This window comes from Watersipora subatra, chromosome 6 (assembly GCF_963576615.1).
Source record: "Watersipora subatra chromosome 6, tzWatSuba1.1, whole genome shotgun sequence".
NCBI classification, from domain to species: Eukaryota; Metazoa; Bryozoa; class Gymnolaemata; order Cheilostomatida; family Watersiporidae; genus Watersipora; species Watersipora subatra.
Genome location: NC_088713.1, coordinates 52,202,139 through 52,226,533, shown reverse-complemented (window position 1 = coordinate 52,226,533; position 24,395 = coordinate 52,202,139). Strand labels below are relative to the sequence as shown.

At 34.0% G+C, this 24,395-nt stretch overlaps 1 protein-coding gene across 1 annotated transcript in view; it reads left to right on the top strand.

Moving 5' to 3' along the window:
- Positions 1–23,352, top strand: part of LOC137398352 (fibrinogen-like protein 1) — a 56,090-nt gene extending 32,738 nt beyond the window's left edge. Inside the window, exons 3-5 of the mRNA XM_068084458.1 lie at positions 19,982–20,118; positions 22,495–22,612; positions 23,149–23,352. Coding sequence (XP_067940559.1) covers positions 19,982–20,118; positions 22,495–22,612; positions 23,149–23,300 — 407 coding nt within the window. The 3' untranslated portion in view covers positions 23,301–23,352. The remainder of the gene's footprint in view (positions 1–19,981; positions 20,119–22,494; positions 22,613–23,148) is intronic.
- Positions 23,353–24,395: the final 1,043 nt, after the last annotated feature.

Below are 24,395 nucleotides of genomic sequence, written 5' to 3'. Positions count from 1 at the left end.
TATTTTTGTAGTTCGCATCATTTCAAAATTGGTTTTAGTATGTTACATTGCATTATAATGTAATTTATAATTCAATTTTGGCAATAAAATTTGGTGCTGCTTTGCATTGTTCTAGAGTTTTTAACACCACATTCTATAATTCCAAAAACATTAAACTTTAAACATCATGCATGTATATGTCATACGGTTAAAATAATCAGTCATAGTAATTCAGTTGTGTTACAAATCTGTTGTTGGTTGATTTTGATATAATCCAGATAATCACGTATTATTAGGTATCGAAAATGATCGCAATAAACTCAATTTAATGCGATGCAAATACTATTTCCAGCCATCAACGATTGGTCTCAGTACACAATTGAAAAGAGAACAACGCATCAACAGTATCTTCAAAACATGCCACTGTCAGTGTGCTGGCAAAGGTTTTGACAACTTTTCAACAAGGTCCAGTAGCCATTGGTCACTTACTTTCAGATTTGCTAGCTATGAAACAACATAGGTAAACCACAAAAAAATGTCCAAAATTTTTACCCTTTGAAAGTTTTTACCCTCCTTACCTTCCAACATTTCTTGCAGAGTACTATAGAGGTGTAAAGCTAATAAGGTAATGAAGTGTCGTATAAAAGATAATATATATTTAGCTAAAGTTTTTAATTATAAACCATAACTTACATGTAGTTTCTACACGTAGTTAGATATACATGCACATGTAAATGTATATATAGCATAATAAATATTGGGAGTTAAGTAAATTTTCAATAGAGACGCCAAAAATTTTTTTCCCTGTGATGAACTTCTGAGTCACAGTTTTACTGATATAAAAAAGCTGTAACAAAATAAAAGAGATGGGCTCGATGTCTCACCCTTGTGATTTAGTACAAAGTGTAACCAACAAAATGTTGTATAAATATGTACACTTACGTGTATTGATGTGAAGATGAAGAAGATCATCCGTTTTTCATTACACTTCCTTATACCCTCCCATACTGCCTTATACTACCTCATCTACTAGCTTTACCCACCTTTATCCACTCACCGTAATTACCAAGACCACCTGTACTGCCTCGAGCTCAGACACCAATATAGCTTGAGCCTAGCAAATCTGATAATACAACATGCCCTTTCCTTTTTTTCTTTTTGGCTGCTCAAACACTACCAACAAGCAGATGTAGTAGTTACCTTACTCGTGTTGCTCGTTACCTGACTCCTGGCTTGTCTGACCCTGTGCCACCGTCTAAAATACTCTCTTCATTACTGCCAGCTCCATTGCCAGTCTGCACTGGCTTTTCCATTACCCTGACTTCTACCCTGACCTACTTCCACCAACCCCGACTAGTCCGGAGTCTTTTGGTTAGGTCAGTAACAAGTCCTCAACCTCAACTTTGTCTTTTCTGTTTTACTTCGCTTTTTCCGATAAGAGGCAGACTCGACAGCCTCCTGTGGGAAGTCTACACCTGGACTGTAACCGGCTGCACAGGGAATGGCACCACAGAGCTGGGAGTTGACATAGGCTCAGACCTATCCAGCTTGACCTGACCATCCCCCAGTGCTAATCTGCTACCAGCAATTTTCATCTGAACCTGGGCTAACACCTCTGCACAGCTACTCTGGATGCCTTAAAATTTTCCAAGTTCATGACTGCTGCCTTACACTTCGCTTTTAGCCCAGCCATTTTCTCCTCTGACTGCATCTGTACCTCCTTCTCTTCACTCTCTATCTCTGCTACCTTTCTCTCATGACCATCTCATTTTAAAATTTCCTTGCTGGACACCTCAGCTGAAAAGAGCAAACTTTCTCCATTGCATATACTGGTTCAGCTACTTTCTTAGCACCTTCACTTACCTCATCATGACTGTGTTCTCTATTATAACCCATAAACACTTGCACCTCTCTGGTGCTTTGAGCTGTCTCCCCCTTGACTCGCAATTTCTACGTATCTGCTACTCTGTGCTCACTTAGTTTCACAAGTCCACCAACTTGACTTGTGTAGGCTTTCGTAACATCATGCTCTCTGCCAGACTTATTTGTCAGGTTTTGCAAGTTGACATCATCTGAAACATAACTTGACTCAGAATAATGGTTCTCCGCGAAAACGGCTTAACTGGCTTAATACTTCTACACTCCTTAACAGGCTCAAACTTACTTTTGCATAATGCATTTACAACAGAAAGTAATTTTAGCTGCTTCAACTCAGTTATGCCCAAAAAGTTTGTTCTCAATCCTTTCACCACATAAACTTCAGCATCCGCATGACTGTGTTTACTTTCCTCACTTTAACTCACTACCATCAGCAGTTTCTACAACTGTCGACGGTTTCTTTAATTGTAAATTCAACTTATTGGCTGTTGCCGCAGTTACTATTGACAACGCGGCCCCAATATCAAACTTAAACTCCACATTTACTCCATTAACTTCAAAAACATGCACAATTCTCCGTACTAGTCAAGTGTCATCATCATATTTATCCCCAGAACCAGAGAACTTAACGCTTCCGCCCCTTATATCGGTACCTATTGTCATTCCGACTCGTCTCAAGCCTTTCCTTATACCTCTCCCCCTCAAGCCTATTCATACTATTTTTCCAGTACCTACTCAACTTGTATCTTGCCTTGCAAGGGCTTTCTCGGCCCCTGGACCTCTCCCTACTTCTATTCCGGCTACCATACCGCTCATTGCTATTATCGCCGCTACCTCCTGACCACCTGCTGCTACCTCATCTGTCGTAACTTACATCTCCTCCTTTATTTGTACAATAACGAGATACATGTTCTTGTCGTCCACAAGAAAAAAATTTAATGGAGGAACAACTCCGCGTCTTGTGGCCACTACCTTTGCAATTGTAGCAAACTCTATCTCTACTACTCCCTCTACTGTTTTCTCTATATCTAGAGACATACCTTTTTTTGTTAATATCTCTATACTTTCTACTGTCACTTTCCTTGTTACACTCCCGACATTGTTTCCTATACCTACTAGTATCACGCTCCTCACTACTATTACCATAATATCTTCTACCACTCTTAAGGTTACTTCTAGGGGATGATCTACTTGCCGAATCGTAGCTTCTACTGTTATTCCAGTACTGCACACAACTATCACACTCTGCCACTTTTGCTACTTCCATCTTAACCTAACTTTTTAAGTCAGTACTTCTACTCTCAGTTCTCAAGAATCTATCCAAATTGTTTGGCATCTCACAAGCCCTCAATGCCTCATGTAACCACTCCCAAGTCAGATTGGCAATCTTCTTCAAATCTCTACTTACTTCTCCATCTCTCAACCCGTTAACCGCCACTATAAGGGCAAACCTTGCCCTATAATCATTGTTAGCTACCTCGGCATATCTGCTCAAACTCTCTACCCATTGTAAGTATTCGCTATCACTTTCTTCAAGTGCCTGCCTGTTCGTCAGAAACTTATGCCGCTTTAAAAACATACTCTCTTGTTTACCATAGTAACCCTGCAAAATCTCCACTGCCTTTTCATAAGTAGAAAATGCACAATTTACATTAAACCCTGCACCCCTCCATACCTTTCTACCATTATGCCCAATAGCTCTCAATAGTTGCACTAACCTAGCTTTACCTCTCATAATAAAGCAGCTATTGCCACCTTCACCTTCGTAACTTCTTCTCTCAACTGCACTCTCAATACATAAATTCATTTCTTCTATACATCTCTCCCATGAACCATCACTGCTCACCAAAAACCAGCTTCGAATAATCAATCTTCATCCCGACACAAAACAGTATATTTCTTTCCTGCCACAAGTTTACTTTGCCCCACACGTATATATTTTTGTAATCCTCGCCTTCGCCGAACACTTAACAAATATCTACACCTCTCCAACACCGATGCCTCACCGCTGCAACACCTCACAGCCTCACAACACTACTCTACCGCACCTCACCTTACCTGCACACTCGTGAATAGGTCTAATCAAACGTTAAACTTACACTGAAACCAGTAAATTATCATTAATGATAGCACAAAGAAAAAAAATTAGAGCTTTGTCAACTGCGCAATGTTCTGTAGATATATGCACTTACATGAAATTGAAGCGAAGAAGCCCAAAACAAATCCTGTCAACCATGACAAGTTGTATAAATAAGTACACTTACATGTATTGATGTGAAGATGAAGAAAAACGTCTGTCTTTCATTACGCTTCCTTACACCTCCCCATACTGCCTTATATTACCTAATCTACGAGCTTTACCCACTAGCTATATCCAGCTTTATCTACTCACCGTAATTACCAAGACCACCTGTACTGCCTTGAGCTCAGACACCAATATAGCATGAGCCTAGAAAATCTCATAATACAACACAACATAATTCTATAAAGTTTGAAAACCTTGACAGTTATTTTATTTTCTCCGTAAATTTATTTCAATTTCGCAAAAAAAACTTTTCTCATGATATGTAGTTTTATAGTTAGAATGACAAATTTTGTTACATGTTAATCAAAAATGAATTTTTTTGTCGAAAGACTTTTTAATTGCTCGGGCAATGCTGGGTGGTACAGCTCATCTAAAAATATAATTACATCTACTATATAAACGACAATCGTTGTCTGTGTATCTGTGTATGTGTCCACTTTATAGATCGGTCTTTCTCTTTTTCGTCGTACGAATTTTGGTCGTACGGAGCCAACTGAATTAATACGTATGAGTAGTAACAGTAATTAAAGTAAAGAGCGGTCTTTTTTTCCATTCAGTCGCACAAAGCCAACTGAATGAGTACTAAATACCGTTATGTCGAACTATTAGCCGCTGCTATTCTTCTGAGGATTTGAGCCAAGCGGCTTATATTGAAGTGCAGCAATTCTGTGGTTTTGCTTTCACCGCTAGGGCGCATTCACCGAAATCTCCGGTTAGCACGCCTCTTTACGTTGCCCAATGTTACTGTTCCGTTTTAAACAGCAAAGTTGCTGCCGTGTTAAACACACCGTCGTGAGTTCTGTGGCCTACACAAAGGTGTCTTTACAGCTATACAAATGTACTACTCATTAAATGAAATAAATTAATGAGTAGTACTTTACTTGTCATTAATTATCTCTGCGGATGTGTACCGAAAAGTTCACGCGAACGTTTGTTTCTTGAGGCCACTGGAAAAATGCTGTTCTCACCGACTAAATTTATACATAAAAATGTGAGTTATTGTCATTCAATGTTGTATTGTCTATAAATTGACACACCACCACTACATAACCCTTTCACTTGCGTTCATGTTCAAATTTAGCTGTCGGACTAATGCCAACCATTTTACCGATATTGCTTCATGATATGTATACAATATTTTTTAAATTTCAAACTCCATCTAGAACGTTTATTTTGGTTATACATTTCTTTTTGCCAACATGTTAACAAACACTGCTATGCCAAAAATTAATTGTATATATATTTTGTGCATTGATACAGCGATGTAAAGCTACAAAGCTAAAACGATCCTCTACCATGTTCCTTAGTCTTACAAAACCCTTACTTTCACCACCATCAGAGTCAGTGCTGCTATTGCTATTTTAATTATCTATGTAATCACGAAAGTTTGAATCGGCTATGGTGTCATCAACATAAGTAGTTATTTTTTTTCTATCTCGAACACATTTTATGAACTTGCACAAAAAGTCTTCGTTTTATGTTGAAAAATCTAAAGCAAAAATTTAAAATTAAACTTTAGGCTAATTTTATAGATAAATCTTAAAACAACACTGTCACTGCTGTAAGTCTCAAAGATATTTGGTTATGTCATCAACGAATAAAAAAGTCAGTTACTAGATATTGCTGGGAAAGTTGCAAAAATGTATCTATGGCGGCAGACCATAGAAAACGCAAAAATGAGTCTATTTCAGTGAAAGGGTTGAAAATGTTGGATTTGCTACTGTTTGTGATAGTAAACATGTTCATTTCCTTCTGCTGCTACAGTAATTTACTTTTGCTTTTTTCCGGCTACGAGTACTACAGCTACGACAGAACTTGCACGGGTACTGCTACTGTGTTTCACCTACTAAGTTTCTACATCAAAAAGGTTAGTACTTCTTATTAAATGTTCTACTGTCTATGAATTGCCACACCTCCACTAATTAAAAAGGTTGAATTTGCTACTGTTTGTGATAGTAAGCATGTTCATTTCCTTCCGCAGCTGACTTACTTTCACTTTTTTTTTAGCTACGAGTACCACAGAACTACAGCTACTACAGAACTTGCACGGGCACCCCGACTGTCGCAATAGACGACGGTGAGAAGAAAGCGAGCAGCATATATTACAAAAACCACATCATCTCATTCACTTTTAAAAACAGTTGAAGCAATACAATGCATCCCAAAAAGCCTACTGCCCAAATGCAAGAACAGATTGATTCCTGTAGAGAAAGAGACCGAATTCGCAAAGCAGCAGCTAGACGAGCAGAAACTGCAGAGCAAACACAGCTATGCCTACAACGAAACAGAATAGCCACTGCATCTGCTAAAAGCGCAGAAACTGCAGAGCAAACACAACTACGCTTACAACAAAACAGAATAGCAGCTGCTAGAAGAGCAGAAATCGCTGAACAAACACAGGTACATAGAAAACAGGCCAAAATAGATGCTGCAGCTGCTAGAAGTGCAGTGACTGCTGAGCGGACCCAGCAGTGACTCAAACGGTTCAGTGCAGCCACTACAACGACCAGACACGCAGAAACCTCTGAGCAGATGCAGCGGCAACAAGAACATGATGCACTAGCTACAACAGCTGCTCGGCGAGCTCAATTTTCAGAGCAGATGAAACGGCGTCAACAGCAAGATGCACTAACTACAGCAGCTGCTACCAGGCACCATGCATAGGCAGAAAACTTTGCACTTGACTACAGTCCTGGAACACAGTAAAGGGTCAAAGTTTTCCATGGGACGAATATTCATAAATTCTCCAAATGTAATGCTTTACGTTGGAAAGGCGGAAGGCCATATACATGTATGTAGTTTATATACAGTAGTAGATGTTATTGATAATAGGTTTTATGCACACAATCACATTACTGTTGCTCAGTTTGTATATACCATGGCAAAAAACAGGCTATAGACAAATAACTGGTGAGTCATGATTTGTGTTTTAAGCATGTAGAAGTCTCAATTCAACAAATTGTGGCGATCGCTTAGCAGTGCAGTAGCAAAATATTTTCTAGATTTTTTTGCTATAAGAATAAGTGCTATAAGATTAAAGTAATTTTTATTGGTAACTTAAGTGACAGTACTGGTAGTTTTGAAGAGCAACATTTACTGTTTAAAAACCAGTCATACCAGTCAGGCTCAAAGCTGTTAATCTAATAACAAATTGCTGATAATAAACATGTAAAAATGAAAAGATTTGTTATAGTTACGACAATAACAATAAATTCGTGTTGCAACTGTATACACATAACCCAAGAAGTGCCATAAAAAACAAAAAAATATGTAGCATAATGTGAACATGGTACTACTGCATTTTTGAGTTGCTGCACACTTTTGAAATAAAATCAGTTTAGTATGTATAAGGGAACTGAAGAAGTTGTTTTTTACTTGTAGATGTATTTTGCTTGCAGTTAACGCTTGGTAATCTTATAATTTTATCGATTTGGCTGAGTCAGAAAAAAATATTATAAATGCTAAATATAGATTTAATTTTTTGATTATAATGATATAGTAGCGGAACTATGCGGCATTGCTCGAGAAATAAAAGTTTTTGTGTTATTGTGGACAAAAGTCATATATCCACACTACCCAAGAAGTAAAATAATGACGCACAACCCATGTTTTAAAGTCGCGAGCTCCCAGGAGGTATATAAAGTTCTGAAAATGTAAACGTGTATAAATGAATATAATGTATTCTAAGTAAGTTTTATGTATCCTTGTATGCAGTACATAGGGGGCTAGTTAAATGTAGTCTCAGTCATTGTAAATCACTCAAGCGTATTTGAATCTATATCAAACAGGCTTTGGAGTCAGCCATGCTCGTAAAGATGTTGTATTAGACTTTTCCCTTCATAAAGGCCTTTTCCCTTCACAGACTTTGTTAAATCGGTTTTTCTATCTGTTATAACAAAAATTCGTTCAAAAACAGATAAAGAACAAAAATAGAGTTAAAAGATGACTGAATATTGTACAAAAATTATTTAAAATATGTTTGTAGTAAACTAAATTTATATAAATTAGATACAATGTTTGTACATGTATGTCTTAAAGGTAAGAACTGTGCACAAAGTACATTATTACCATATAATCTTTTGCGCTATGCCCCTGAGAACATATAGTCAGTGTTTTTTCACGGATCTTTGTAAGCAGTCATGGGAAACCACTTAAACGTATTTGAATTTTAGTATTAAAGTTCATTTCAAAACTGACTGCGGCAATTATTCATTGTTTGTATGTTGCATCATTTTAGAGATGCATTGCATCAGCTGTACGCTCTTCCGATCACGTTTCTCGAGAAAAAAAAATGTCTTCAGGGAAAAACCGCTTCACCAATTTTAAGAAAACTCCCTTTGAAATCCATTTTTGCTTGTTAGAATGTTTTATTTTTTGTATTATTATTTTCCTTCATAATTCCTTTTTTCCTTCACAGCTAAAACTTAGTTTAATCTGTTTTTTTTACCCTTTTAACAAAACATGCTGGCAAACAGATGTGATAATTATAGAATTCAAAGACATTTAAAATAAAGAGTTAAATAAAAAATTCAACAATCTTTTTAAAAATAAAGAAAACATTTTTAAGTAGAGCTTGTTAAAAGTTATTTTAATTTAAAGAAATACAATAAAAACCATAAATGTAGTTGTAGCTTTACTACCAAGCGCCAATAAATTTAATTATTTTATTACTTGTAAACATAAGTCATTTCCGGACCATCTAAAAGGTAGACAAATGCCGTGTTACTCAATTTTAAGTAGAACGTATAAACCATTGAACATGTATACAACATTTAATATCTGAATAATTTTAATGTTGCGCCCAAAAATGATTACAAGACAGTGAAATTATAGGTTCTATAACACATTTTATGAGATAATCAGTTTTTGCAGATCCAAAGAGATTAAAGAAAAAAACTAAGACACCAGTAACGTCTCTAAACCTGAAATATTTCGGAAAACGTGGTTAAAGGGAGTCTGTTCTACTACAATGAATAATGGTAAAAATATGAGTTGATAGAAATGTGATGTACAAAAGTAAAAATAACCATAAAATCATGATTATATCAAACAAATAATAACAAGGAAAAGTGACCGTGGCTGTGGAAGACATCTTTGAAAGGTTTCTAGGCATGGTATTAGTATATCACTAATGCGCCCGAGAGTAAACAATATTTGTTGTCTAATCAAATAGAGAGAAAATGAAAAGGACTATTACACTGCTTACTCTGGTTAGCGCAACATAAAATTGTCCATGTAGAAAAAGAGGTTTTCAAAGATTAATGCCAACAGTCTTCAGTGTTTGACCTTGAGATTTGTTGATATTCTAAACAAATGAAAGTCGAACAGAAATTTCATTGCATTTTAATTCAAACGAAAGATTTGTAGGAATTAGTGGTACTCAAGGGATAAAAATGTTCATCCATTGCAGCTCCGGTAAGCACTGTAGCACAATCAAGAGTTAGTGATAGATATTTGATAATCATTATTGTTCCATTACAGACCTAAATATATCCAAATTTTAAAGAAGCATAACCAGGGCACCAATGTGTTGTTAAAAAACTTCAAAAACACAGTCCATGCTAAGGAATGAAGTTGTAGTCGCAATGATATTTTCAAGAATTAGTTGATTTATGTGGTCAAAAGTGCTATTTTAAGGTCCCAGAATTACCTTTTTTCTCTCAGGCATTGGTGCTGAAGTTTTTGAATAATTATAGATTGTTTGCTGTTGAGTTGGATGTACAATCCATTATTGATAACTTACTCTATTATTAGAGACATTAAAGGAGCATGAGTTTCATTAATCTTATTTTATTTGTTCCTAATCATCTCTCAGTAGATAATCAATAGATGACTTCTTCTTACCAAGTTTACTCTGTGTAGTTTGTGTTGTTTCTGTACACATTATAAAAACAAACAGTTCTTTGAAAGTTTTTAAATTGCATGTTTTATAAGAAAAAAATATGTCAGAAGAACTTAGTTTTTCTCTTTTGCTTTTTCTTATATTGTTATAACAAAAGCAATATACTAGCAAAAACGTACAAAATAGATCAAACAAATTAATTAAATGTATTTTCAGATGTTTGTGGTTTGAAGTACTCAAAATACATCTCCATTCTGGCTGAACTTTCATTACATTCCTACATTTACAAAAAAAAACACTTCGCCTTATACTGGAGTACTGGACATTTTACCATTTTATGTTAGTCTATAACAAAAAAAAGATTTATTCTTTCAATACAGTTTACTGTATTTTGTTTTGTTTTTAGTTGGTTTAATGTTCTAATTTGTTACAAACTACATTGACCAGTTATAATAAAGTTCATATCTATTAAAGGTCATATTACATAAATATATATATTTGAGATGCTTTTTGAAACTTAGCTAGTTTACCAATAAGACAAACTGGTAACATATGGCATCACAACATCAAAACCTATTGTGAGATCAATAAAGTAAAAGTGACTTTAAGTTTTCAAAAGTTAATAACTTTATAAGATATGATTTTATGAATCTATCAAAGCTCTATGGTTTCAGACATTTCATGGCTAAAAAAGTAACCCATAATCAGCCGTCATGTCCAAACAGTTTTAATGTTTTCCTGGTAGCATCCTTAAAGTTCTCATTGTGTTAATATGAACTTATACACACTTATTGGAGATTTTATCAGAAATAGTTGGTATTTTTTATTATGTGTTATTATTTTTTATGTTTGAGATGAAGTTACTGCCTCAATGTATCTAGACTACAATTTATTCAACTTGATTTTGATTAGGACACTCAGAATAAACTTACGTGCAAAACAATGTCACTTTTTCGTTAATAATATTCCAGTTTTTTAGCACTTCTAAATGTCATAATTGCACTTTTTCTTGCTGTGAGCATTTTAATCGAGATCAAGTATTATTGATTTTACTCTTGAAATATCCTGGCAATCTGATCCCTTTAAACATCGTAAAAAATTTCTATTGATCGAACAATATCAATACTTTTGAATAAAATATATACAAGTTTTTTTTCTAATTTCATTAACAGACACATCTAACCATTTACTCTAATGGTGAGATTTTTTTGCCTTAAAATACACATATGTCATTATCAATATATACCTTGTTCATCGCAGAAGTGTATGAGTCAATCATATCTGTATTTATTGTTCAATCATTTTAATAATCATTTGGCAGCACAAGTTGAAACATAATATAAAATGTTGCATGTTGAACTTAAAAGTTCAACATGCACAACAAGGTCCTAAGTAAACATACACCCTTTAAAAACAACATTATATGGTAATTTTTGGAAAGGAATGAAACAAAATTATTGACAGTAGAACCTGTAGACCACACTTCAACTCATACTGTGGTAATCTATTTTTGTAATTTTGATGATTTGGCACATAAATCAAAGACCGAACCTTGTTTAACAAATAGATTTTGATTTCTCTTTGAGTGTGCAGATAGGTAGTGGCTCATTCCAGTAGCAAAGAAAAGAATCAGTGTTGTTCCTTATTCACACTCTTCTTTTGCTGGTCTACACTGTACAGACAATCTACTGATGAACAATGAAATACAATAAAAATGTAAACACATACCTTTTTATTCAGTGGTGGCAAATGACGCTGATGAACACATAAAAAGGTTTGACTTTTCACCAATAAACAGGTTAACTAGTGACTGGTGTCATGACATATCCAATTTTACTGTTGTTGCTTTTTTGCAAACCAATTTTTTTTTTGTTTCAATGTATATCAGCTCAGTCTCTGTCTTTATAGGCTGGTGGAGGGTGTGCATCAAAGGTTGAAGAGAAAAAATGACATTCTCCAGATGCACTACATGACAAATGATACTCTAATATGAAGCACCATGGACACGCTAGTATTTCAAAATGATGGTCAATTCTAAATAATTTCATACAAAAATCATTTTTCATTTATATAACTTAACGACATTAATAAAACTTCAAATTTTCCAGCTTGAATTGGATAAAGCAATAGCCGGCATAACCAATTAGTTTCAGAGCTTTATTGTAAAAATTAGACTAAAAAAGGTTAGTTCTAGCAAGTGATGATATTTTTGACAGAATTCAATGCTAGTCATTGTTGTAAAATACATTTCCAATTTTTCAAGTCTGCTGACACAGATTACACACTTTACTGATTACAGCTTTTTATCCTAAAATTAAAAATTTTGAAAATACATTTTACGTTTTCAGTAAAGCATAATACTTATAATAAAATGGCTGTAGTATCAAAGTAAATGTTGTAATCCTGAAATTAAAAATATCGGAAATCAATTTTATATTCTCTGCAAAGATAAATTGACTGTAGTATCAAAGTAAATGTTGTAATGAGCAAATTTTAGTTTCAAGAGATGAATGAACTTGCTTATACATTACCATTGATTTCTATTGTGGATGAAACAGCCACTTAAATTCATAAAATATATGGTTCATTTGTGCGGTCTCCAGCAAACCAGCATGAAGTATTGTTTAATCTCTCCTAACTTTATTCTACTGATCACCATCATATGCAGTACTCTGGTGGCAATGGATGAGCTATATGATATCATCAGAGATGTTTATCCAGATCTGCTCATCAACCACAATTGTTTTGAGGCTAAAGGTACCATTTTACGATCTTAGACATTTAATACCTTTGATTTGGTCCACCTTTAATGCATATATAACAAGAAAAATATAAATATGCTTAAAAAATTGCCGTGTTTTTGTTCCTAAAAACCTTTTAGAAGCAGTTGCATAGTTTATCATTATTTAGCAGAATTTAAAGTTTAGCAAATAGTTTTACCTGCAGTTTTACCTGCAATTCGACTAAAGATTCAATGCTCTGATTGGTCTAAGGCACTTTTTCAAGTGTAATACTTAGATTACTTTGAAATGGAAAACCAAGCTTTTATAGCATATAATAAGGCATATGGCAAACTGCTCCCTAATTTAAACACAGAAGGTTTTTTTTAATTTTGCGTACACCTGTGTACTGCAAGCCCTACCTGCCTGTCAGCTGTGAAAGTCAGTGCATCTGGAGAATGCCTCTTGTTTTTTTTCAACCTTACAAGCACCCTACTAGAACAGAGACTGACTTGACATCGAAAAGAGAAAATGTGGTGCTGAAAAAAGCACCAAAGTGATAGTTATGAATATTTCATGAAAGGAACCTGATTGTCAATTAAAAATTTTAATGATTTTCGAAGCTAATCATGTCTAACAGCGCGCTACACAGTGTAAGTAATGGATTGAAGATCAAGATTAAAGTATTATTTTTATATTAGTTACATTCTTTAGATGCTCTAGATGTAATACTGGCCTTCTAACTAATGATTTAAAAGCTAAGCTTTCACAGTATTTATAAACACCAACTAGTTTTCAAAAGAGAAGTTTAATACCTGTTAGATGCTTCTAAATAACATGGGATGTAAAATTTACCTTAAATTTTACATGTAAGCTACTATATATACCTACTAACACACACATATACATTCATGTGCCTGTACGTGTTTTTTGATAAAATTGTAGATCTACATACTTCCGTAAACCCAAGTATTTGTATGTATATTAAAACATGTGTCTGTTCACACATTTGTACCTACATGCATCTGTAAATTCATACATCCCAACATACTTACAACAGTTACTGTTGTATGTTGGTATTTGTATGTTGGTATTGTATGTTGGTTACGGTTAATTTTATTATTATTATACATGAGTACATGCAAACATACATAGAAGCTTACACACATGCATACATACGTAAATACATATATACATGTATATATACATGCATATATAAACTTAGTAAGAAATTTATTAAATTTTGACTAAGGAAAAAATTACTAAAAGTTTCATAGTTTTGCTTAGTCAAATTTTAATAAATTTCTTACCAAATCTATAGTAAGCTCTACATTAGAATTGAGCACTTTATGCTGACTTTTAGCCTTTTTATGGTACATGAATATTTATATTTGCATATGTGCATACATACGTACATACCTACGTATGTACCTACATGCATATGTAGGTACATACATATAGGTACATATGTACGTACATACATACATTACATACATTTGTACATATGTTCGCATGCACCCACAAAAATATACATACATACACACACATGTACATGCATATGTACATACATACACACATGTATACACACAAACATACATATGTACATATATGCATACCTAAATGTACACATACATACATGCCTAAATGCAAACATGCATACACACATACATACACACATTCATACATACATGTACATACATACATTCATACATACATGTACATACACACATCCATGCACATACATACATTGAATTTTAGCTAGTTTATCAGCAAATTAAACTTACTGAAAAGACAAGGCATGACCACATCAAAGTCTATTTGGAGATTACCAAAATAAAATTGATTTAAAGTTTTCTAATTCTATTTTTTCAACTTTCTTTTTTGCAACACCATTTTTTTTATTTCAATGTATATCAGCCCAGTCTCTGTCCATGTAGAATGTGCATGCGAGGTTGAAGAGAATAATTAGCATTCTCCAGATACACTACATTGCAAATTATATTCTACTATGAATCACCGGGGGAACGCTAGTATTTCAAAATAATGTTCACTTCTAAATAAATCTGTAAAAAATTCTTTTGTAATTATACAACTTAAAGCCATCAATTAGACTTCAAATTTTGCAGTTTAAATTGGGTGAAGCTAAAAACGACATAACCAATTAGTTTCGGAGCTTTATTTTAAAAAGAGAACTAAAAAGGATGGTCTGTGCCAGCAAATGACAATATTATTGACAAACTTTAATGCTAGTCATTAATGTAAAAGACAGTTCCAATATTTCAATTAGTCTGCCGACACCGATTGAACAGTTTACTGATTACAGCTTTTCATCCTAAAATTAAAAATATCGGAAATCAATTTTATATTCTCTGCAAAGATAAATTGGTTGTATTATTAAAGTAAATGCTGCAATGAGCAAATTTTAGTTTCAAAGGATGAATGAACTTGCTTATGCATTACCATTGATTTCTATTGTTGATGAAACAGCCACTTAAATTCATAGTATATATGGTTCATTTGTGTGGTCTCTAGCGAGCCAGCATGAAGTATTGTTTATTCTATCCTAACTTTATTCTACTGATCACCATCATATGCAGTACTCTGGTGGCAATGGATGAGCTCTATGATATCATCAGATAATTTTTTCAATATTTGCTTACAAACTACTATTATTTTGAGGCAGCAGGTAACTTTCACGATTTTAAAATATTAGTAGTTTTGCTGTGTTCTACTTTTAATTCAAATATAACATAAATAATGTAAACATATTTGCTTCATTGCCAAGTTTTTGTTCATTAAAATATTTGAGGGCCATTGCATCTTTTATAATTATATTAAGCAAATATTAAATTTTGGCAAGGGGTCTTTACATGCAAATCATCTGCAGAACCAATGCATACATGGTCAGACTAGACTAAAGTTTAAACCTAGTCGAAACCTAGTGTAAACCTTTTTCTAATGCAATAATTAGATTACTTTGAAATGGAAAACCAAGACTTAGTACCATGTACAAAAGCATATATTAATCTGTTCTTTTTATTTATATAGGAAGTTTTTCTCTCTCATTCTGCGTGAACCTGTGCACTGCAAGCTCTATCTGCCTGTCAGCTGTGAGAATCAGTGCATCTGGAGAGTGTCATTTATTTTCTTCAACTTTGCACAACCACCCTACTGGAAATGAGACTGGGCTGACGTACATCGAAAAGAGAGAACCTGCTGCTGCAAAAAGCACGAAAGTGGTACATATGAACATGTTATGACATCAGGTCCAGAATAACCTGTTTATGAATAATGAGTCAAATTATTTTCAATTAGTTTAAAATCAAATGTCATCTAACATTTTTGCTACATAATAACTATTATGCACGATAGAAGCGTCTAAATAACGACATACTTTAAGTTCACCATGGATTTTATATGTAAGCTATTATATACGTAAATACAATTGTACACACTACACACATAGACATACATTCATTGGTTTGTACATATTTTCCCACTAAGCTGTTGACATACATACTGCCGTACTTCTGCACAATTGTGCATTAATACATATGTACGTTTGTACAATCGCACAACCGTACATTCAAGCTTGCATACATGTATACATGCATATCTTCATACATTCATATATTTATACATGTATACAATCATATGTGCATTTACACAAACGCGACTACATGTACATTCATACATGCATACATTCATATATGCATACATTCATACATGCATACATGAATGCATGCATCAGTGCATATGTGCATACTTGCAAACCTACAAGCCTGCAAACTCACATTCACCAGTAAGCATATACACTCATACTTGTTTACATGTGTACACGCATACATACATATATATGTACATACACACATACGTACACACACACATATATACGTACATACATACCCATACATACACGCTCACATACATACATACGTGTACTACATACTTGCATTTATGCATACCTTAAGGTATACCCGAGTACATACATGCATAGATACATATGTTTGTACATGTATACTTTATGTTTATTAGTATACATATATTATATAGGTATCCAAGTTTTATATGTATTCATTTATATCAAAATATTACCCACATAAACATGGTATATGCTACCCAACCGATTTGCATCTAATTATATTCTTCTCAGGGTTCATGTGTTGGTGCTTTCAGTTGTAGATATAGCGCACACTGATTATTTCACTCACTCAGTCATGTGTGATGATATCCCTTTTGAGAAGTATTTTTCATAAGATTTAATTACTATATCTGGGGCCATGGCCAATTCCTTTCTCGCAGACAATTAATCCATCTCCGTGGGAAGATCCTCAACATTATTTCTACGTTGGGTCGCAGAAAGTACAACCCGAAATCTCATATTTACGTTTGTTTTTTTTAGTTTGTTTTTACATATTTGTAAAGTTTAGATGGATGGCTGGTGGAACAGTAACCTTTTTTATACACATGCACTTCAATGCAATAAGTGTTATTTATTCAACATAATCAAAAATTTTTCCAAGCTCAAAATAATTGTATCATTTCTGAATCACGTTTTATTGTAATCGTAGCAAAACCGACTTCTTGGCTATAACTTGCTAACTATTTCACAGTTCCAATTAAACTTTAAAATTGTCGTATTAGGTTTACTAATTAATTAGAATTTGTTTTAGTTTGAAAGTTAGAATGGCAAATGTCGGTATATGTTAACCACAAAGTAATTTTCTGACCAGAGACTTTTTTAGTACCCAAGAAATGACGGGTAGCAACGCTGGTATATACATGCATATACATTTATTTATGCATATACTGTGGTGAAACCGATTGGGCACCATCAAGGTTGCCTAAGTAAGCCGACCGCTTTTTCCAAGTGCGTTACCGAGTAAACGCCGGCCAGCTGAGCAAGAAAAAGGCATGAAGTTCAGTACCAGAATCAAATATACAGATTTACCACTCACACAAACACGGAAAAGTAGCTGCCGTCTGGTTTTGCATTTGTGTTTGTGCGATCGGTATATCTGCATACAAACATATGTCAAGTCTAAGTTATGACAAAGTTTACATTAAATATTATTATAGCCAATGTGTTTGCAAACGGTGGCATTAGGAGTCTTGTTTATGCATGTACTTATAAGGATACTGTGTATCAGACCTGGTTACATGTGAGTTTTTATGCAAGTGTTACTGGTAGGATATTATATATGCACTTTTGTTATGACTTTGTAATGCATAGTTAAGGTATGACTTTCAGCAGTAGGCTCTGTTTAGAAATTTATTTCATAGAAATATTTGGTGTTAATCTCATGCATCAACTTCCATTCTATTATCCGAGTCCCTGACTCCTACTATTGGTCTTTTTTATCAGTTTAGTCCTTCAAGTGTGTCAACTCAATAAATGTTGGTTTATCTGGTGTCACAATCATGGCTACTATCAGCTGTATACTAATATGTGTTTAGATATGTAAACTGTATGTAATAGTAGTTGCTAGTGCTGAATCTAAGAAAACCAAAAACAAACCTCTAAAACCAGTCAATGGACATTTTTTAAACTAGCAACAGCTCTTTGTGTATCTTACAGAACAAAAATGATGCATAGTCTGCAGAACTCGTGACAAGCCATTATTGAACCTATGTCAAATGCATGCACTGTAACTACTACCTATTCTAAATTGACTGGTTCGAGCAGCTTCACACTTTGCTGTAAACCTCTGTTCGTACAAAATCTCCGAAACAGATTTACTATAAACTAATGCAAATAAATTTTACTTCTAATGTAGTAGAGCATGTGCTGCAAGATGCTGTATAAAATACTTGGTTTAAATAAACCCACTATATAAAAGGGTATGAGCCACAGGGTAGGTCCACAAAACAGAGATAGGTTTACAGTTCAAAGCTAACCTTACTCATTATTTATTGTTTTTTTAGGTTATATGTGCTCATTCAGTTACTGGAAATATTTTCACTTTCAAAAGTTCAGCGCAGAGTGATACTCCACAGTGCTGCTAATATTAAATACATATTATATCATGAGTTTTTTTAACTTTCTGTCTTTTTTGTCTTGAATTTCTCCTTGTATTACATATATGCATATACATACAAATTTTATAGATACTAGAGTTCTGTGGTGCAGAAGGGATTTCTACATGTAACACAGTTACACCGCCACAAGTTTATCAAGGTTAGTATGAAAAATGAAATAAAAGCAGATAAAGCGGTCTTAACAAATGGTTTACTACAAATAATTTAATATTACCTACTCTTGTTAGAACACTTTGTTTACATGTATGTTGTTTTAAAACTTCTGTATTGTACCAGCCCTCTAAGCCATACATGTTATTTAGTCTATTAAAAAAATGAATTGAGTATAGAACCGAAATTGTGACTACGGTCTACCCTCATTCGCATAATTGTGTTACCTGTTTGTACTTCAGACTGCCAAGATGCTTTTGATAACGGAGAAAGAAACAGTGGAGCTGCGTATACCCTTTATACTGACCCTGAGTCTGCACCTGTGTTAGCTGTCTGCCAGTTTGATGATCAATCTGGTTGAACTTTAATACAGAGAAGATTAGATGGTAGCATTGATTTCAACAGAGGATGGGATGATTATGCTCATGGTTCTGGTAATCCACAAGGAGAGTACTGGATAGGTAATCAGGACATATATTCAGTGGTAATCCACAATGAGAGTACTGGATAGGTAATCAGGACATATATTCAGTGGTAATCCACAAGGAGAGTACTGGATAGGTAATCAGGACATATATTCAGTGGCAATCCACAAGGAGAGTACTGGATAGGTAATCAGGACATATATTCAGTGGTAATCCACAAGGAGAGTACTGGATAGGTAATCAGGACATATATTCAGTGGCAATCCACAAGGAGAGTACTGGATAGGTAATCAGGACATATATTCAGTGGTAATCCACAATGAGAGTACTGGATAGGTAATCAGGACATATATTCAGTGGTAATCCACAATGAGAGTACTGGATAGGTAATCAGGACATATATTCAGTGGTAATCCACAAGGAGAGTACTGGATAGGTAATCAGGACATATATTCAGTGGTAATCCACAAGGAGAGTACTGGATAGGTAATCAGGACATATATTCAGTGGTAATCCACACAGAGAGTACTGGATAGGTAATCAAGACATACATTCAGTGGCAAGTTGCATATATCATTTTCATTGGTCTGTTCACAGTATGCTATATTTTTTTCTCTTTAACGAAATTCATGTATGTTTAAAGGTTTGGAAAATCTTTTCTATTTGACGAAGAAGAACCAGAAACTGAGTATATTTCTTGAAGATCATGAAAGTCAGTCAAGAACAGCCAATTATTCTTTGTTTCAAATAGAAAACGAAGAGAGCAATTACCAACTTTTGGTAGGTTTTTTTAGATACATCTGTATCTACATATTCTGATATATTATGGAATTTCAGTTATTATCACATTAGCGCGCCATATTAGTGTAGAAATAATTAACTTACATAGTGAACTTTCAATAATTCTGCAATATTTATAGATCATACAAGTGTATACATTTGTATATGTGTGCATAAATATTTATGTTTATGTATATATAATTATTTCCTTCATGTTTGGCACATATATAAATATACATATATATATATATATAATATACATTTATATGTACAATAGAACGAAAACTATAAGGAAGACAGTAAATTTTCAGTAAAAGCGCAAAAAAATTTGTTTCTTGTGTTGCACTCCCCAGGCGCAGTTGTACTAAAATGCAAAGCTGTGCAGAAATGCTAGAAATGGGCTCGATGTTATAATCATGTGATTTAGTGCCAAGTGTAACCAAGAAGACAACTCTTACCAAGTCTTCAATTAGAAGACAACTCATTTATTTTATTCAATGTGCTGAAGTGGGGTCTACATAATATGAAGTATTTTTCTAGTAAACATAGTTTACATAGTTTTGTTTTGTTTGTATATGGTTGTGATTGAGCCTATAATTTTCATATTAAGTCGAATGTTGAATTGCTCTCTTTCAACTTCATAATGTGTTTGCTCAGTTCTGTGTATGTTTTTATTGTAGGTAATCAAAACATTATGATTGCTGTATCCTGTTTTAAATTCTGTTGAGCAAAGTCCTGTGTACATGTAGGTTGATGCGTGGTTGTCTGTAGGGTTATTCGCTGTTGTGTAGGATATCAAATTCTTAGCTCAGCATTTTCTTTCCAAAGGCCAATTTCTTTTTTGCCCGCAGTTGCAAATTTTTTCAATTTTTTTTCTCTTTGTTGTGTAAGTTTCTTTTATTTTATTATTGCTTGCATCAAATATTGCCTTCATGTTTGGCGTTATTGAGTAGCTCAGTTTTAGGTTTTGTCCATTAAATTTAGCCTGGAGTGGGTGTTTCTTTGGGAAGCATTTTTTAACTATGTTGAAGAATTTTTGTCCCATAATGGTTGCAGCTTTGTGCTGAATCAGGGTCGTACCAAGTGATTTTTTTTGTCTGTTACGTTTTATGAATTTTTTTATGTCGGTACCATATTGTAGTTTGCTGTTGCATCTACTCTTGTGGAGTTCTTGTTGGTTTGGTTGCACTGTGCTGTTAAATTGTTGTTCATTGGCTGAATGAGTGTTTAATCGTTTGGTCACAATGTCTGTTCAATTTTTCGATATGGAAGGTGGATGGTTGCTTTGTTTGTGCACATAGAGTATTATATTACCCAGCTTTCGGGCAGGTTTGAAGCTGTAATTTTGTTACGTTATGTTGAAAGTTACGTCAAGAAAGCTTAATGATTGTTTGTTTGCTTTAATAGTAATTTTCAAGTTGTTTTCTTAAATATGTTGCATAATAGTTTATTTGTTTTCTCTGTAGTTTGTTCGTTGCATTCGTATAACACAATACTGCAAATCAAGTTTTTGGGTATTTAAGTCAGTAAGCAAGTTCCTACTAATTTACAAGTGTCTGCACCTCGAAGCTACCCATAGTCCTGTCAAACCACCTATTAATGTCTTTCTTTGATCAAGCCGTGTCGTTGTAAAATACAAGCAATATTTTGCATGTAGTGTAATCGTATGTTCGTCTTCTGTCAAGACGAAATACATATGTACATATTTATATACACAACAGTTTTTTGTGAAGGTACATACTTTGTTTACATCTGATGTCTTTAGTAGTTTTTTTTATAGCTAAAGGGTCGTGCACCACAAATATTTAGGTTTTTAAAATTTTACCTGTATATTGTGCTTGTAGGGACTCTAGAAACAGTGATTTTTTATACTTAGGTATGACACAAAAGCAAATATATTTTACTTTGAGATTGTCACTCTGCAAATTCTTTTTGACGACTTTTTGATTGACATGCATATTTTAAAATTGTTCTTTCATATATACCGTTTTTCAAATAAAAAATACATTTACACATATTAGGTAAACTGAACTTGTAATTCTACACATCTTACAGGCAAATTCCTCTTTTAGATAGCTATTGTATTTATATATTCCACATTGATGATGACATGCTGCATAAAGTAAATGTGAATATAATTTCTATTGGACTGTAAATGGGTAGTTGAATTATTTATATCCAGTACTTATTGTAAATAAACAGTATTTAAATGGCGATAATGTAATTATCCCTTTCACAAATTTTTGTGTTGACAAAGCTTTCCATTTGTGAAAGTCGTTTGGCTTACAATCCGTTGTAGGTAGAGTTTTCACTTTGTACTAGCAGAATGCTTAATGAATCTGTTATTGCAAACAAACCTACATGTCTCAATTTTAGGTAAGTGGTTACAGCGGAGATGCGGGAGATTCTCTCTCTTATCATCATGAAATGGGCTTCTCTACCTTTGACTATGACAATGATGGTCACCCTGGAAGCTGCGCTTCAAGTTTCCAAGGTAACATAACAAAATTATATAACTGTTTGACAAAAAAAGGAGGAACATAACATTGTTCTTAATAAACCGACACTAAAAAGACCTTCAGAGCTTTCAATACTTTTGACCTTGATAGCCTCATTCACGTAAAACTATGGCAACAATTATTTTGTCTGAACATGAAATAGTCTTGCAACATGAAATATTATAGCAGCGCAAACAGTTATTAGTACAATATTATTCAACCGGCTATCAGCACAGTTTTTAGTAGAGATAGAAGCGTAATACTCAAAGTTGTTGAATCCATTGTTAACCATATCATCCTTCTGGTGTTGAGTTAAATAGTTGGCTGACAAGTTATATTTGGTATCGGGCAATGTAATAGGGAGTAATTTATTTTCATCATTTAGGGTCTTGTTTATTTTTGCCTCTTGATCACCGCTAGAGATTTCACCAGGTATTAGATATAGTTGATGCAGCTGATAAGAGGGGACCATTTTTATTTAAAATGTCTAGCAAAATCAAGTTGTTTCTTAAAAATTCATGCATATTTTTAGGTGGCTGGTGGTATGACGCTTGCATGAGTGCTAATTTAAATGGAGTTTGGCACGATGCCAACAATGCTCGACCGTCGTCATTTGGAGTAGCTTGGTTTGCTTGGAAATCTCCGTATTCATTTAAAACTGTGTACATGAGGATTGGTAACTGATGCCACAAAACGTGAAGTTAAATAAGACAGTTTCAATATTGTTTCATGTTATATCATATTTCTTCCCTAGTTCCTAATGTACTTTATAGTCGCTGTCTTCTAGTTTCTATAGTTTTGGGATGATCTCTTGATTTTTTGACGCAAAAAATTGTAAGGCATTCATCCTGCTTATTGTTGAAAGGTTATTCATTAAATAAATTGATGTCTTTCAAAGCGTAGCATACCGTGCCAAAATATTTACTACAAAAAATTACTTCATATACTGTACATCAAGGTTTGAAAAATGTTAAAAAATTAACAGAACTTAAGTAAAACGTGCAATACTTTGAATATTTTATGAGTCATGATGCAGCAAACAGTCGTAACATTACTTTTTGTCTTGAGCCTCTATACCATTTTTATTAGAAAGCAGTATCATATTGTCTGAGGAGCAAAGATTAATATGTATTCAACCGAATCAAACATTAATGAATGCATGTATTTGGGTCTTTTGTGGACCCCTGGTCGACAAAAAGCCCCACAAAAATATTATTGTATATATACAAACAGTAAAATTTCTGAAAAATTTACATATACAGTATACCGTGAAACTTCTAAATGAAGGCTGCCTTTATTTGACCGCTACCTCTATTTGACCACCACTACGAGTAAATAGTTGGGAAAAGAGCATCCAATATTACTATATAACTATATATAAAAATATATATTCAATCTATATATACAACATGTCTAGAGCAATATTGCATGCTCTTTTTTCATAAAAATTCATAAAAAACATGCACAATCTGTTCAATACATCAGTGCAATGGTTATAGTATTACCTGTTTCTCAATAGATAATATTCCAGCAATAATGGAAATGCTATAAAAGGCCCGCGTAGCATCATGGCTCAAAAATGGGAAATCCTTAATGCATAGAGTACTGGTTTTAATCCACACCCCAAGTTTCATCGACATTTTTATTTTGCGTTTAACACTTTTGTGGAAAATAACAAAAAAACGCAGTTTTTACTTTCAAATGTGCACTAACCGGCAAACCTCTAGAATACCAGGAACTAGGTAAAGTTCATTAGACCTGAGCCACTATTAAATTTTA